Source organism: Lates calcarifer, linkage group LG20, assembly GCF_001640805.2.
Source record: "Lates calcarifer isolate ASB-BC8 linkage group LG20, TLL_Latcal_v3, whole genome shotgun sequence".
Lineage (NCBI taxonomy): Eukaryota > Metazoa > Chordata > Actinopteri > Centropomidae > Lates > Lates calcarifer.
Genome location: NC_066852.1, coordinates 6,018,339 through 6,035,915, shown reverse-complemented (window position 1 = coordinate 6,035,915; position 17,577 = coordinate 6,018,339). Strand labels below are relative to the sequence as shown.

The 17,577-nt window shown below is 41.0% G+C and overlaps 2 protein-coding genes across 2 annotated transcripts; both read right to left on the bottom strand.

The window, feature by feature from the left end:
• Positions 1-2,134: 2,134 nt before the first annotated feature.
• On the bottom strand, positions 2,135-8,959 carry ppp1r14aa (protein phosphatase 1, regulatory (inhibitor) subunit 14Aa). The gene is made up of 4 exons (XM_018692547.2): positions 8,549-8,959; positions 6,379-6,459; positions 6,117-6,149; positions 2,135-3,631 (listed from the first exon to the last, which is right to left on the bottom strand). Exons 1-4 carry the CDS (start codon positions 8,750-8,752, stop codon positions 3,434-3,436), a joined length of 516 nt encoding a protein of 171 aa, XP_018548063.1. The 5' UTR covers positions 8,753-8,959; the 3' UTR covers positions 2,135-3,433.
• A 1,151-nt stretch (positions 8,960-10,110) lies between these two features.
• On the bottom strand, positions 10,111-14,996 carry dlb (deltaB). Its single transcript, XM_018692649.2, has 7 exons — positions 14,505-14,996; positions 14,177-14,416; positions 13,962-14,019; positions 13,572-13,829; positions 12,311-12,672; positions 11,938-12,154; positions 10,111-11,707 (listed from the first exon to the last, which is right to left on the bottom strand). The coding sequence occupies exons 1-7, from the start codon at positions 14,553-14,555 to the stop codon at positions 10,992-10,994; spliced, it is 1,902 nt and encodes a 633-aa protein (XP_018548165.1). The 5' UTR covers positions 14,556-14,996; the 3' UTR covers positions 10,111-10,991.
• Positions 14,997-17,577: the final 2,581 nt, after the last annotated feature.

Below are 17,577 nucleotides of genomic sequence, written 5' to 3'. Positions count from 1 at the left end.
ACGCAGAGATGACGTAAATAAAACAGACTTTATTTACAACTAAGGTTCTCTCACTGAGTGACAAAGAAACAGAGGCTATAAAATTATCCTAGGGCAGATAAGAAAACAAAAACAAAAAGTCACTCTCAAGAGGAGGAAAAAAACAAATGAACGGAGGCTAATAAAGTTAGAACAAATCAAAATCACTCACAGGAGGCAAACAAAAGGCTATGAAAAGATTTAACAAAAAAACGCTCCAACAGGAGGAAAACCAGAAAAGCTCTAAATAAAACTCTCTCCTTAAAAAAAACAGAGGACCTAAGATAGCTACGAACATAAACGAGTAAAACAAAATCGCTCCAAAAGGAGGAAAACAAACAACTAGGAAAGTACTCTAAGGCTAAGGCGAGAAACTAAGATATCAAAATTTACAAACAAAAAAATCACTCTTACAGAGGAACAATGGCTTACTGGAGGCAACACTGTGGCTGTGGATACAAGGCTGGAGGTGAGTCGGGTGAACGGACAAAGACACTCTGGCAAAAGACAAAGGAGACACAGACTATTTAAACATGCAGAGGTAATGGGAAACAGGTGGAGACAATGAGTAATCAGGACACACAGGTGACACATGAGGAAGGGCAAGTGCTCTGAAACGAGAGGAGAGTGAATCCTTCAAAATAAAACAGGAAATGACAAGACCAAAATCCCAAGACAAGACAAACCTCACCGCCGTGTGACATGGACTACTTTTTCTGCATCCTTTTGAGACAGGAAGTGCCTGATTTTGGCAATATTATGTAAGTGGAAAAGGGCTGTCTTTAAAGTTTGTTTTATGTGGGAGTTAAAGGACATAGCCTTATCAAAGATAACTCAGAGATTCCTTATGGTGGAGCTGGAGGCCAAGACAATGTCATCTAGTGTAACTATAACCTTAGAAAATATGTTTCTGAGGTGTGTTCATTGGTTTCAATGACAAGTATAGTTGAGTATCATCTGCGTAACAATGGAAGTTTATTGCATGTTTCCTGATAACACTGCCTAAAGAAAGTATATACAAGATGGATAGAACTAGTCCAGACACAGAACTCCATTTCTAACATTTGTGTACATGGAGAATTTGTCCTTAACGTGTACAACTGAAGCCTATCAGATAGATAGGACTTAAACCAGTTTAGTGTGGTTACTTCAATGCTGATAAAATGCTCCAGTCTTTGTAATAGGATGTAAAGGTCAATAGTATCAAATTTAGCACTGAGATCTAAAATCAGAGATAAGTCCATTGTCCGATGCCATTAGAAGGACATTTGTAACTTTCACCAGTGCTGTCTCTACTATGATGTACTCTAAATCCTGATTGAAAAACATAAAAATAAACTATTGTCCTGTAGAAAGCCACGCAACTGATTTTTGACTGCATTCTCAAGGATCTTAGAGAAAAAGGGAAGGTTATATATGGGTCTATATTTGGCTAATATGCCTGAATCAAGAGTAGGCTTTTTAAAGAAAAGTTTAATTACAGCTATTTATAGGACTGTGGTACATAGCCTGCTAGTAAAAACAGATTGATCATATCTAGTAAAGAATTGCTAACTAGGGGTAAAACTTCCATAAGGTGCCTAGTTGGGATGAGGTCTAATAGGCAGGTTGATGGTTTAGATGAAGAAATTGTTAAGAGGGATCAGGGTCAAGTAGCTTTTTGTATACTTTTGGTTTGGAATTTTGTTTTGTTTTTCTGTGTTTTATGTGTATTTATTTTTATTTTTTCAGTGTATGCCATGTGCTGCATGCACTAATTTTAGTTGTTGCTACCCCTGCACAGACCTGTACACTCTCTTATTGGAGATGATGCATCATTGGTACTATGTACTGTAGTGGGCCAAAAGAAGATACACTTGTGACCCATGTTCTATTTTGTGTTAAGATTCAAAACAAACACCTTTCAGCATAACAGCACAGAATAAAACGCCGTTAACAGCAGCCTTAAGAGTGACCATAAAAAGACATGGTTTTTGTCACACGTCAATCACATCTATTGTCTTGGATGACATGGATTATACAGGTATACCTAATTAAGTGGTATTACTAGTATACTATCTGCCAGTATATCCCACATATTTACATAACCCACAAACATAAAACAATGCACCCACAGTAAAAGAAATTGATTTATTAGCAGTTCCTGCAAAGCATGGACATCTCTTTGCAGAGTCAAAATTCTGTGAATGTACGTCAATACAAAACTGAAAATGTATTAACAACACAGCTTAAAAAGAGAGGGATAAATGACATAACATTAAAAACTACAGTGTAAGCAATGCAGCAGGATTATTGCCAGTGTTACATTTTACTGGTATGTTGACTCTGTCCATTTCCTGTAATCATGACAATAAATAATTATCATAATTTAACAGATGTTAGTGTTTGCATCTAAGCTGGCAATTTAATCTAAAAAATGGTGCATCTAACATATTTGTGTGTTCAGTGGAAGGAGGAACACACTGTAATTGGACCACTTCGATGTTGAACTCACAGTGATCTAAAATCCACCCTTAGATGATCAGTGTTGGATGTTATTTATCAGGATGTTATTTTAAAATGTTATTTTTAAGAGTTCGTATATGCTATTTTTGTTGATCCTACTTTCCTTCATCTACTCTCATCAGATACTTCATGAGTTAGTGCCACAAACTGTTGCATCCAACTATGTGTACATGGAGAGAGTGATAATAGTAGGAGCAAGATAGTGACAAATATTTCCAGTTGAGTAAAAGTCAGAGTCCTATGTTTTGGTGCTGCAAGTAAATACTGGAATTGTGGGGATCCTGTGGGTGGAAAAACTGCTATTTCTATGTGTGTGTCTATGTGTTTCTTCCTGTATGATTACTGAAATTGGTAAATGGCACATCAAGAGTTAAGACATTGCTCTTAGATTAGTTTTAAAGTTGATTTTTTTTATGTATTATCATCGGCCAATTATTCACATATGAGAAAGGTCAGAAAAATCAGTATCTTTAAATGCTTAAAGAAACTGTTTGAAAGTTTGCTAAACATGCTTATTTTCTTTCTTGCCAAGACTTAGATGAGAAGATTGATAACACTCAAACATCTGTCTGTTAAATGTCAGGCTGCAGGCAGCAGAGACTTAGCTTAGCATAAGGACGTCAAGCAGGGGAAACAGGTAGCCTATTAGCACCTGAGCACACTAATTAACGTGATATCTTGTTTGTCTAATCCTCACAAAAAATAAAGTGTAAAAACTACAAGCTGTGTTTTACAGTGGGTTAACTTTCTGGACTAATGCTTGGCTGAGAGCAGAAACTCTCGGGAGTCTTGTTATCACTGAGAGGTTGCTAGGTCACACATTTCCTGCATGCATGTGCATCTGTGTGTGCATACACAACAACAAAATGGGGATGTGTGTATGTGCGTGTGTGTGTGTATTGGGGGGATGTCAGAGGGTCTGATTTTGGCCTTGAGTGTGGTGGAAGTGGTGGTGTTGGTGGTGTTGGTGGTGTTGTGGGTTGTTGAAGTGGTAAGGCTCATGGCGATAGTGGCTGTGACAGATGACTGGATGCTCAATGCCTTCGCTCTGCAGCTCGTCCTGCTTGTGAACTCCCTCCAGCTTTCCCACCAGCTCTCTGATGAAGGTCTGTGGAAGTATACAGTAACCAGAGCAGGTGTGAAATAGAATTGAATGTAAAATATATATTTTCATTGCATTTCATGATCCCCAGTCATTCATCAGATATCCATGTTGAACTTGACATTTAGCATATACAGTATGTGGACATTAGAGGAGTAATCTAGTGATATTATCTATGTTTTCCATTTGTTAACAAATAATGAATGTATTCTAATAACAAGTAAAGCCTGAAATATCTTATTCTTCTGTGCCATAGAGCTCCATTGTTGTCCAAAAAAACATCAGTAAGTCACATTGTTGCACTCAACACATGTTCCTTCATCGCCATGAATGCACTCACTCGTTTATTTTGAGTCAATCTCACATACACCATCCTGTTGCTAGAAAAACTCACTGGAGCACCAAATGTGGACTAATCCAAAATCAACAATTTTCTCCTTTTTGAGTAGTGTTTGCTAAAATGCCCTGCTATTTTAGGAAATTATTTAGCCTGTTAAGAGAATGAAAGAAACAATATATTTGTGAGCTGTTTTAAATTTTTATGTCGTTGTTAGGGAATCAATGGGCTCTGTGCTGACAGTAGCACTGACAGGGAGACAAATACTATAGACTCTTGTTATGGAGAAGGGACGTGAGCATTTTTGGGGGAAGCATCTCATACTCATATACTTTAAATGGAAACATCTGGAAGCATCTGGATCACTGGCCACTGATAGTAACTCCAGATCACTGTTGATAAAACCCCCATACCCATGCACTAAATGACAAAAACAATATCCACACAGCCGTTACCAGAACATTAGAAAACAAACAGCAATTATCAGTAGTGTAGCAGACATAGTGCCAAATAAATTTAGTGTGTAGTCCTTTTCCACCCCTTTCTGAGTATTTTCAGTGTTGTTATGTCCATAGATGGAAGAAGGCCATGGCGCAGTTGGCCTCCAGGAGGATGATTTAAAGGCCCAGTGGAGGAAGGTCTCACTCTGTCTATTCTTTTGTTTTGTGTTGTAAATGTGTTGTTCGTGATTACTCATGGCCACTGTCAAAATAAATCACTAAAAATGTTGAAAATAAGTTATCAGTGAGTGATCTGCCAGATGACACTTTCTAAACATAACATTTGGTTTACCTCTTTCACAGCTTACTTTCTATAATGCTGAAATTTTATGCTGACAAGAGACGCAGTGCCCAGTTGTAGTGTGTTATGGCAACAGTGCAAGAGGATGGGCAAAACAATTAACCCCAGTCCAATAAATACTGACTGTAAGCATTTGTCTGGCTCTGGCTTCATGTGCTTTTGTCTTCCTTTTATAGACATTAAGAGGCAGTAGAAAAGTTAAGTCTAGTCTTGGCTGTGGCTGTTTATGTTGAGGGTATTTTACTATCTATTAATGTCTTTAGGCACAAACCTGAGTTGCATGATGTGACCAAACCTATTTAATTTCCAATAGCTCTTGCATATGCTATATGTTAGTTTTTGCCAGCTCCACTGCTGCATTCACAAGAAAAGGACGTTTTCTTCATCTCACTTTGGACTGCGGGCAGACTGGACACTACAGTGACTCACTATCACAAAGTGGTGTTACGAGACAGGATGCGATAGTGCTAGCTGGTTAGTATGCCAACTTTAGTAGAAAAAACAGAAGTTTCTTACCACTGCTGTTAACAGCGGAAGAATTAAGTTTGACGCTGAACTTGCAGCTTTTCTTCTAGATTAGTAAGTAAACAGCTGTTAATGCCAACATAGCTGTGCAGCAATAGCAAAAACTTACATATAGCAAATGTAAAGGATAGGTTCAAAATATATCAAGTTTGTCTTTAAACAATACTCATATGCCCATATGAATAACAGAAAAACAGGTTTTGCTTGCAGTAATTATTCCTCCTGTCCATACGGGCTCTTAAGAGACACCTTTCAATGTAAGTGATGGGGTATAAAATCCACAGTCCCTGTTCTGGACAAAAATCCATCGGTACAATCAGTAGTTAAAATAAGGCTGCAGTAGTTTGAAGCTCAGCACGGACAGCCATACATTAACTTCAGATAAACAAACAAGGGGCTGTGGACCATGATTGCCACTGGAAGCATGTAAAGGATTTCTTAATGACTAGTATGCACAGGAATAGATGTGTAAGTATTGTATTAAGACAGACTTGAAAAAAAAAAAAAACGTGAACCATATCAGAGTCTGAATAAGAAAAGAAGAAGCTGCACTGATCCTCCCTGCTCTTTTGCCTGTGTTTGCATCTCTGACTAGGCCACAGTGTCCAGAAAGACTCATTGTTTCAGCATTAAAATGCAAAGGAAAAGGCAAGAGGACACAGAAAGCCATTGTTGGATCATGTGGAGACAGTGGGATGAGGTGTCAGGTGCCACAGCTTCAGTTTGGTTGTGTGTGTGCATGCATGCAGGTATATATTTGCATATATAATGTGTATGTAATCATCAGTAATCTTGCATTGGAAATGTAAGAGCCAAGTTAAAACATACCTCTGTGTTGTTATTGCACTTTCGAAGAAGTTGCTGTTCAAAAAAAAAATGGGATAATGTTGTAATAAACCAGTAATAAACACCATATAATATGAACTCTTTCAAACATGACTCCCTGACCAAAATCTGACCATCTTAATGCTGAAACTTACAAATCATGATGTGAAATGGCTGTGACTGATAACAAAAACCTTCTCTTTCTATTACATAATCAGCTCTCACAATCACTGTTTGAATGAAGTTGTCATGCAGGTCATGTTACCTGTAACTTTTTGACTCTCTCCTCAACGTCATGCAAGTCAAGCAAGTCATCAATGTTCACCTCCTCTGGCATGTCACTCTCCTGAACACACACACACACACACACACACACACACACACACACACACATATACATAATCTTAATGAGTCACCATACAAGATGGATGTTCCTCTAACAAGCATTTATGATCTGCTTCAGCCTCTCGAACCTTGCTCTTCCCCATAAATCCCCCTTGAAACTCTGAAAATTATGTATTTATATATCACACTTTTAGTAACTGAAATATTTAAACCAAGGTTATTTTCAAAGCTGCATGAATATGACAGAAAATTCTATGTTATGTTATGTTTTGTGCAGCGGTGGGTCAGGAGGATAAGACAGAATATATAAGACTGTATGAATGTGTGTGTAAATGGATGAATGTGACCTGTACTTTATTGTACTGTAAAGAGCTTTAAGTGGTCGATATGACCAGAAAATCGCTATATAAATGCAGTCCACCCATTTACCATTTTCATTCAGGTTTTCCAATTTATTTCAACAGATTTAAGGGTATATATGAATATGTATATTTAAAGGAATGGTTCAAGCAGAGATTAAAAGGGACTTTTACACATCACAATCTGTTTGCAAGAATTGGGGAGTACTATTGCATACAAGTTGTGTGCTGTAAAGCCTTTTATTGCTCCAGAGGGAACTGTGTGAAATCTGATGAATGTCCTAAATCGATGTCACTTGAGTCATTATCAGTTGGGTTGAAGCTTGAAAAGTTGAAGAATCTTTGGAGTTAGAAAGTAATGTGCTTACTACACCTCTGTATAGAAGCGTGGTGCTCACTCAGTCACACATGTGGTTAATTCAAGGAAACCTTGAGATGCTTGTGACAATGAAAAAACTTTGGGTACTTAAGGAGAAATTCAGGCCAGGTCAGCCTGCGGAACCATTAGAAGAGATAAAAAAAATAATAAATACCTCGTCACACATTTCCAATATCTCCAAAATAATCATTTAAGTTTCAAAAGCAACTGAAGGTTTGAATTGTGGATTCAGCCCACACCCACTGCATGTCCATCATTTGTATGTTTAGGCTCTGGTGGCTGAAAAGCAACAATGTTCACGTAATACAGTAACAGGGGCCTGCTGTGTGTGAACAAACGGCCATTGTACCAGCTGGGTGAAGGGACAGTCCCAACCGCCCATCCACACCACTCTGCCTGTGTAATTAGGCAGGGCCCTTTGAACAAGACTGCAACTCAGCAGCCCACCAGCTTCATCCCCATACTCTGATACTCACACTAATACTGTAGCTCCCTACAGTTAATTTCCCTACAACTGAAAAATTAGCGAGAGTTTGACTGGTGTGCAACAAAATGATGCTTGTCTGAGTTGTTATGTTATCACCACAGGCTGCTTTACGGCAACAAAACTGATTCAAACTAATCAATTCATATTCTAATTGGACCATCCAGCACTGGCTTGGCAGCTTTGTGAGCTCGACCTGTTGTCTTACAGTTCACAGAGTTCTATATCATTGTGAAACTCTGAATTCTGTTTTCTTATAATCAACATTTGACATTCACAACACATTCCTGCATTCAGTGTCCAAAAATACACTCCTCTCCCCATGTCTCCCCTCAAGAGATTCTAATCTCCTATCAGCTGCCTCAGCAGCCAGATGCAACAGTGTTTATCTCCTCCAGGGACATACAACAGCACTTCCCCTGCTCCATAACCTTCCCCTCTTCCTTTTTCTCATCATTCACCCTTGTCTCAGTTTCCATACTGCCCATGTAAGGCAGAAACCCCCAAGACAGATACAGGTCTCAGAGAGGAGGACAGCAGTGGACTGCACATCTGCAGGACGTTTGGCCTTGTAAGGAGAACCAGGCTGCTCCACCTCTCCCCTCCACTAAACACCTCATACATTATAGGAGCAGGAGCTGAGTTTCAAGACTATGATGCAATCTCAATGTGACATAACAATCTTGACAATACAACTTTCATTTCATTTTTAAAGCTCTCTGCTTCAGATTTTACTGTGGGGCAAGATACAGATTTTAAAATGTACATGTACATTTGTGTTTTGAGGTTATTTTCTAAAGAGAAGATATTTCATACAAATCTGCAGATCAGCCAAAGCTCTGTCTTTCTCTTTCTCTTGGCCACCCACCTGACCCAAGTACAGCCGGTCCAGGCTCTCGTCGATCCACTTCTCCACGTCCAGCCGCCTCTGCAGCTCCTTCCTGTTGTACTTCACGGTAACCCGTGCATGTCTCTTGGGGATACTACAAACGTGATCACCAAACGACCCCAGATCTGATGAATAAACTTCGTCATTTTCCTGAAGCGTCGTCCTGGTCCGACCGTCTGCCATTTCTGGTCTGGACTGGTCTGACTGGTCTTTCCCAAGCGCAGGAGGAGAGAGCAGCGCGGGGAGGCGACGACGGCTCACACTGCTGGGCACAAGTGTTTTTTTTTTTTTCCTCCCCCCCTCAGTTGATGTTTATATACAGTGTGTCCATACAGGCGATTTACAGATGAAATCACTTGCTTGCTCTTGCTTGCATTAGATTCAAAATGCACACAACAGAGTTAGTCCAAAGAACAAAATACAGTTTGTAGAGGTCAGGACAGGAAATATTCAGCTAATTAAACAGGCGTGGCTGCAACATCAGTTTACTGTTACAGCCCCAAGATAGAACATCAACACATTTCAACACTCAAGTGCTCTCATTATCAAGTAATCAAGTAAACAACTTCACTTCCTTAGAAGCTTTTAACCCACTGTTCAAAGAAGGTTTATACCTGCTCATGGCAAATGCCTCATGATGAAGTACCATAGGGATATCCTAGTGTTTACTTCAGTCAGTTTTGTTCCAGATATTTGAATTGAATTCCCTGTGATCAATGTATGCACAGTGTTGCTCAGCCCCGCTGACTGTTCACCCAATCTGGAAATTAAGCAGAATTCAGTTTTGCCTGTATCAGTCTTACCAAAAGAACATTTGAATACTTTGGGTGTAGGTTTTAGTGGAAGCGAAATCTTAAGTGGAACATTGTTATGAACCTCACTGACTAGATTCCTTGTAACTTTTGACATCTATCATACCTTCATATAACTGGGTCACAGTATTTATAGTGTGGGTTATATACCTATACTTGTATGGTTATTAATGTCACTACTATTCAGCCATTTTCTGCATGCTGTTTAATATTTCAATTATAAATTTCAGGTTACCTGTTGTATGATCACATATTTGTATTTGTAAGTTATGTTGTTGATATTTCAGGGACTTGTGCAGTATCTCAGCCAAACAGAACTGAAGTCAGATATCCACTAGAGGTCGTATCTGTAGCTGAGATGCACCACAAACTGTATATGATAATTACAACATATAACTATAATAACTATTTGAACAAGTCAGCATTGATCACCTAGAGCTGAAATGATTCATTCACGACAAAATCATTTTTAGAATTATTGGCATTTTCACCTGATTTGTAAACTGTAAACTGAATTTTGGGAGGTTTTCAGTAGTTGATCGGACAAAACAAGTAATTTTACCAGAGTTTGTTTTTTTTGTTTTTGTTTTTTTTTTTTTACTTTTTTCTGGCAACTGCCAACGACCATAACACCATAAAAAATACCCTGACAACAAACCAGTTATCTTAATTTCCTTACTGTGTCTGAATGAAGGCACAGGGTTCAAGCATGGGGAACAGACTTAAATCCAGAATCACATCAAAGCAAATCTTTTATTCCACATCACAACCACCACATGATGAAATTAAATAATATGAATGAAAACATGTAACATAACACAAACTTTGGCATGAAATCAAAATGGCACATGAAAGAGCAACGTAATCATTAGAATAGAAACTATATATATATAAATTACAGTAATGGCTGGCTCTGTGTGATAAAGCACATTTTCCTTATATCCCTGCTCTGAATATCTTTGGGATATTTCACACCAGCCTGCAAAGCCCATGAAACATCCAGGTACAACATCAAGCATCGGTCTTCATTCAGCATCATATAAATATATCTCTACATCTGTGACAATCAAAGTGAAGCTATAAACATAAGTTTTCAAATAAATAAATAATATAAAGAATAAAAATGATGGTGCGCACAATAAGGAAATAATGACCAAAGGAAGATTGAAAAGCGAAACAAAAAAATCTGTGTTTAAAAAAATGAGAAACAATTTAAAAAGTGAACATATTAAAGACAATAACCCAATAAAACATATTTTCGGGCAGGTTTTCCAAAGGTGGTCAGAGTGTTGTGATTTCCTGTATTTGGTTTGTGTTGTAGGTCCAATGAAAGGTGTATCATATTTTTGTCTCTTTGGATCTTAAACATGGAAGAGCTTTGCCCTATATACTTTTTCATTAATCTTTGTAGATCATCTACATCAGAATAGTTCATTTGACAATATTGTGTTGCCTATACTTATATTTTTATAGGTATAGTATCTCCAGCATGAGCAGAGCAGTTTTCAGCTCATGAATCTGCCCCTGTCCTCACTGTGCATGAAGAGAGAGGTGCAACAAGTGCTAATATTTTTCTTTCCCTGTTTGAACGTCCATGTTTTCTCTCTGTTTCATCTAAGCCCTGCTCCAGAGCCCAGGTTGGCCTCGTCCCTCCACATAAAGTCCTGACGGTCACCTCTGGCCAGGCTGCTCTCCACGGGATTGTGCCTGTACCCAGATCTGCCATCTGGGCAGAGGGAGAGGCTGAGGCGAGCTGTACTGTTGCTGATCTTGAACAGGCCATTAGGACTGAGGAAGGCTTCTCTCTCACTTCCTCCCAGGTTGTTGACCGTCTCCAAGTCATTATAAACTGCAATGTCACTCAGCTGCTTCCTCCCTTGCAGCCTCCTTCTTCTCCTCAGGAAGATAATGCCTGCAACCAGAACCAGCACCAGAATAGCTAGAATGCAGGAGATGGTGAGGGTGGCAGAGGAAGGCTGGGAGGTTTGGCGCAAGGCTGGCTTGAAACTGGGCTGAAGCGTGAACTCACAACTTGGACCCATGAAGCCCTTGGGACACTGGCATACTGGCCCGGTGAAGTGGGTGAAGCAAGTGCCACCATTCTGGCATGGACGGACACCGCAGGCATCCGAGCGCACACTGCAATTCTTGCCAGTGTAACCCAAGGTGCAGGAGCAGGTGTAGTCATTGACACCATCTTGGCAGGTTCCGGCATTCTGGCAGGGACTTGAGGCGCAGTCGTCAATATTGATCTGGCAGTTGGCACCAGTAAAACCTGCCTGACAGCGGCACAGGATGCTCTGGCCAAGATCCAGACACTCATCACCTGCAGAACGAGAGAAATACTCTGTTCAGCATCCAAGAGATCAGGGACAACCGTTGATTTAACACAGCATGTTAACAGGATTACATTTAACACTGTCTTTGTACTGTTTAGTGCTGACAGTAACAGATCATCACTAAAACAATTTCATTTTCAGATTTTTTTTTTAAACTGCTGATCTGCACATGCGCCACAAGATGTCGCCAGAGCGGGACCCTCTCGTGTCCACTCACCGTTCAGACAGGGCCTGTTGCTGCAGCGGTCAAGTTTCTTCTCACAGTTGGAGCCAGTGTAGCTGGGAGGGCAGCGGCAGGTATAGCCACCAGTCATCGTCTCTACACAAGTTCCGCCGTTGAAGCAGGGACCGTCGGCGCACGTCATGGCAATGATCTCGCAGTTCTTACCGTAGAATCCCTGAGGGCAGGTGCATGAGTAGTCGTTCTCCAGGTCCTGTGGAGGGTGGAAGAAAAACCTTCATGTTAAAGAGGAAATATCTGGAAACAATTTGAAGTTGGGCAAGGACTGTGAACTTGTTTATTTGTTTGTATATAATAAATGGATCATTAATGACTAGTATTAGTGCATCTAATTCCATTGTATACTCACGTTGCAGCTGCCTCCGTTCTTGCAGGGGTTGCTGTCGCACTCATTGGTTTCCAGTTCACAGTTGGTGCCACCGAAGCCGGGCCGGCAGGTGCAGGTGTAACTGCCCTGGCCCGTGTTGGTGCAGGTTGCGCCGTTGGCGCAGGGCTTGTGGTTAGTGCAGTAGTTCAGATCCTGGTCGCAGAAAAGACCCCCCCACCCCTCCTGACAGTTACATTGCCACGGCTGGCTGCACGTCCCGTGGAGGCAGCCTGGATAGCGGACGCATTCATTGCAGGAGGGGCCCTGCCAGCCCATGCGACATGTACAGCCCCCTGGGGCCTCGCAGTAGCCGTGCCTCTCGCTGCAGTCCGCCGAGCAGATGGCTGTAGAGGAGAGGGAGGGGAGGGAGGGTGTGTGATTACAATGGGCACGCCTTCTCATACATCTCACACACGCACACACACGTACAGGGCCCCTTGTCTGACCCCAGCCCCGTTCCAGACTTCACTGTTGGTTAAGTATTAAGCCAAGCAGCTGGTAGGCACACCGCAGGAGAAAAATGCTTTCTTTTATCTCCTTTCCGTTACACACACACACACACACACAGACACACACACACACAGAGAGAGAGAGAGAGAGAAACACACGTAACACAAACACACCCATATCACCTTGAAGGATGAATGAGTGTATCTAACGGAGGCCACAACTCTTTCTCTCATTGTAACAGACAACAAAAGGCAGATGGGACACCACATTGCAAAAGAATAAAACACAGCACTACAGGACATTACTCAGATAATGCTCTGAAAAGATTCCCGCTCAGTGGCTGTATCAAATATCAGTATCAACCAGGAGCTGAGTTTTAGTGAGTATCCAAAGCAAAAAGATAAAAGTTTAGCCTGATTTTTCAGGAAAGGTTTGGACTGTCTTCTATAAAATGCTTACTTGACACTATTTTGCATAATAAGAGTCAACAGCTGAGAGCTCCTTACTGTCTCCCATCTCAGTTTTTAGAAGAAGACTATTTATTTAACTGTTATTTTATCCTTTTTATTGTCAGGTATGCCACTCTCTATCATACTGTGAACTTTACTTGATTTCATCACATTGTAGTGCTGAATTGTTTTCATTTAGTTTTTGAATTAGTCTTTGTTATAATTAGAGATCATACTTATTAACACAAATACATGTTATGTTTGCATTTAATTTGCTGCACTCACAGCATTATTACAGACTGCTTTGCTCAAGGGAACGTAGGTAATTATTAAAGTACACTTACGCTCAGAGCAGTAGTTTCCTTTCCAGCCCTCCAGGCAGATGCGGTTGCCCTCCTCGTCGCAGGTGTAGTGACCCAGCGTGTCGTCCCTCGGCCTGCAGTAGTCAGCGCAGCCGTCTCCAAAGTAGTACTCATCGCAGAAGACGTGGTAGGAGTAGCGCAGCTCGCTCTGCTCGCCAAAGTGCACGTCCTGGGACCAGTCTTCTCCGATGGCAAGTCTCCTCCTGGTCGCCAGACGGCTCACGAGGTTGTTTTGGTTGTCTGCAGAGAGAAGGGACGCTTTAAAAACATTGGCACCAAGCAAGGAAGCTGCGCGTAAACCCGCGCGTCAGATAGTAAATGTGTTTAATACAGTTCAGTGAATGAGTGATGGGACCGCAGGAGACAACTTACCTGTGTATTCAGTTGGAGATTCGGCGTTCCAAGCTTCAATGATCAACGAAAATGTTCCCTATAGAAGAGAAGAAATATCAACAAAATGTACATTAACTTTCAGCAATGGTTGTCGAAATTGAAAAGCAAGACCTTCGCGCTTTTTAAATTTAAAAATTCAGTCCTATCTTATCTCCTACTTAAAACATCCAGCAACACTAAGATGTTCAACTTACCGGCCACTTGAAGTGAAAGGGCACCCTGATGGGAGCGCTGCTGGAGATGGAGGTGTGATCGGCCCTGATGACGTTGGTTTGACCGGTGCCAAAGGTGCAAGGTGGCTCTGCGGAGATCACATCCTCCGGGTGTTTTAGACAAATTCTGAAAAATATGTGACAGTCCCTGTGTCTTCTGCAGATGCGCTGTGCCGTGTGGAATGAATGAATCTTCAGCTCAAACACACCAGAGGACAAAACCTGCGGTGACAGAGAAGTGATGTCAGACGCGCTGCACATAAAAACATGCTGAGAATGTTAATTAAATCACAAATAGAAGCCAACTTACTGCGTGCACCAAGGCCAAAGCCAAGAGGTATCTTAGGTGTAGATGTGCCATTTCTCCTCAGAGTTTGCTCTCCACTTCTAAGCGAATGTCCGCATTCGTCGTGTGCAATAATATTCCCAACTCCTACAGTGTAGAGGAAAATCTCTCAAAAAAACTTCAACACTCTGGACATGTGATCCTCTTGGTGGCTCTTAAATCCTTCCTCTCCTGGCGGTCTTCTTCTCCGTCCTACAATGTTGGCATCGCACTTGTTTTGGTTCTGCTGTGTAAAGGCGCAGAGTGGTTTTATACCCTCAGATGCTGCGCGTCACAGGCAAAGAGGTGGAGCCGGAGCAAACCTCAGGGGAGCAGCCTGGCACAGGAGGCCTGCCCGGGTATTTAGACAATCTACATTACATCTGGACAAAGTTCTTAATAGGAATATGTATAAGAAGCTGGCGCGCGGCAGATATGTTTAGCATCACATGAATTTTAATCAAAATGTAAACTAATGTGGTGATGGTCACACAGGCCTGATGTGAAACTATCTGACTCAAAAAGAGACTGATTAAATGAAGGTTTAACAGCAAACTAGCCAAGTCTCAGTGATGTCAACTTCTTTAATAATGATGATGATGTGTTTGGAGTGAGATTTCAGGAAAATCTGACTAGAATAAAAATCAAAACTTTTCACCCAGAGAATATAAATGTATAGTCATTTGTTGTTTTGGTGAATTGTCAAACACGGGGCATACCACAACATTAACTAATTAAGCCCTCCTGCATTTAATCAAACATGAGAGCAATTAACTTTTACACCATTTTCGTGCCTATAGATCATTTAGACCATTGTTTAGAAAGTGTATTTCATTCTGGTGCTGGCCTACACACAACAAAGATCAGAAGGAAGCAGGGAAGAATAGCGTATAGCCTTTCTTTCTTTACATCCAACATTATAATTGCTCTGACGCGTGTGAGGTGACAGAGAGTGGGCAGGTCCTGGCTAAGACCGTATTGTGCGTCTCGCGGCTATTGAGGCCTCTTCTGTTGTACTCTTGAGCTTGGAGAAGGGTGAAGGGGGAGGAAAGTGCGTGAGTGTGTGTGTTTGGTGGGGGGTCGGGCTGGGTGTGTGTGTGTGTGTGTGTGTGTAGGGTTTGGACTATCATGTTGCCTTTGTCTGGATCTCATACGAACAGCTGTATGGTAATCAACGGCACATGGTCGGCCCTGTGGGGGCTCCAATCCCAGCTATTGTCTCCCCAAAGCGTCTACCCCCAGCACACACACACACACACACACACACACACGAACCGCTAACCCCATATTGATTTAGGAAGGACTCTGGTCGGCTGTCGGTTCCAGCACCTGTCGCCAGCAGGGATGTGGTTCAGGGTAAACACACCTCAACTGTTATTTACACAGCAGAGCTGATCCAACCATCGAAGCTGATATAAAACTCTGCCCTGATTTAAAAGAACAAAACGCAGCTTCACAACTGCTGTTACACGAGTTTTTAAATAGCCCTTAAAATAAATGAATGATTAACTGACTGTATTGATTTGAGTTTTTCTTTACGGTGACCGTCGCCTAGAGGTGAATTGAACTGCTTCTCCATCTCAACACAGTCAGACTGTCTGGATGGAGATGGAATATGTCAGTAAGGGTCGAGTGAATAAAAACGTTTGAACAAAGTGACATAAAATCAAAGATTTCAGTAAGGCAGCTTCTGTATATTAATCTCACACTCTACAATGTGTGATAGCGTATGTGTTTATACGGTATATGGTGGTGATAGTAGGTGGGTGGGGGGTGGGTAGCTCATTGATATTATAATGAGGGAAAAAAGACGCGTGCCTGAAGTGGCCCCCTGTACATCCTGGCACGCTTCCCTGCAGAACAACATGGACAAAGGAGGGAGGAAACATAAACAATTGTATGTAAAGTAAGCAAAGTAAGTGTTGCTGGGTGTCTGAATGGCCCTGCAGTTCTGGTGGTTTTTAATGGTCCACAAACCCGTCAAACTTTGAGCCCTGAACAGTTTCTACAAGTGGGACCGAGGACTTTCAATGAATTCCAGTGGAGCCCCGACAAAATGAGGACAATTTTAGTTTGACTACACTTTCTTCAAGTCATCCAAATCAGAGGATGTACAGGAGGGGTTTCATTACCTGTTTTCTCACAGATTAGAATATAATTATAGAACAATTTAACAGAAAATTAACACCAGCACCTAACATCAAATGCCTTTGTCCTCTGTGTCTATCTTAGGATCCATGTCCTGGAAATGGAAATATATACTGTTCATCAGTAAAATAGCGTGTAGTAGCAATACTGTGGAGTACACATGTATGAGGAGAAGGCTCTTACATCATGGTTTTAATTATCTGAATGTATTTTTAAGATCATCTTTATTGACTTGGTCATGAGTTTGGAAAGGTATCAGCACTTGTTGTGCATTCTTATTAGCATTATTATTTATAGTGATTTTATGCTTTTTCAGAAAAACAAAAGACTCGTGTGGGAGGTCTTGTACAAATCCCTCTGCTTGGACTTCTTTAAGTAAAATCAGCCATTATTTGAACACTTCACTGACTTTGAAAACATTACAATATCCTCCTTCAAATATCTCAGAATAATACATCTATGTATGATCTGAATGAACTGCTGCTAAATAAATCCATTAATAAATAACTGAGTCAGGCACTGACACCAGTTGTGAATGCCTTTGGTCTTGAGCATTTTGCCTCATGTTAGAATATTAAGACAAGATCATTTTTGTTTGCTCATTCTTTTTTCAGTCACTCTCATGAGGAAACAGTGAAATGAATAAACCTGGGATGAGAAAAAACTGAAAGACCAACTCCCAAAAATGTGACATTTCCCCCTGCTGTGTGTGTGTGTGTGTGTGTGTGTGGTGTGTGTGTGTGTGTACGTGTTTATACATTATCTCTTACATATCTCCTACAACCCTCATGTCACACACATAGCTATCATCTTTTATTCCATCTACAGTACCTGCTGCATCTCTCTGTAAGGAAAGGTGTGTGTGTGTGTGTGTGTGTGGTGTGTGTGTGTGTGTGTGTGTGTGTGTATG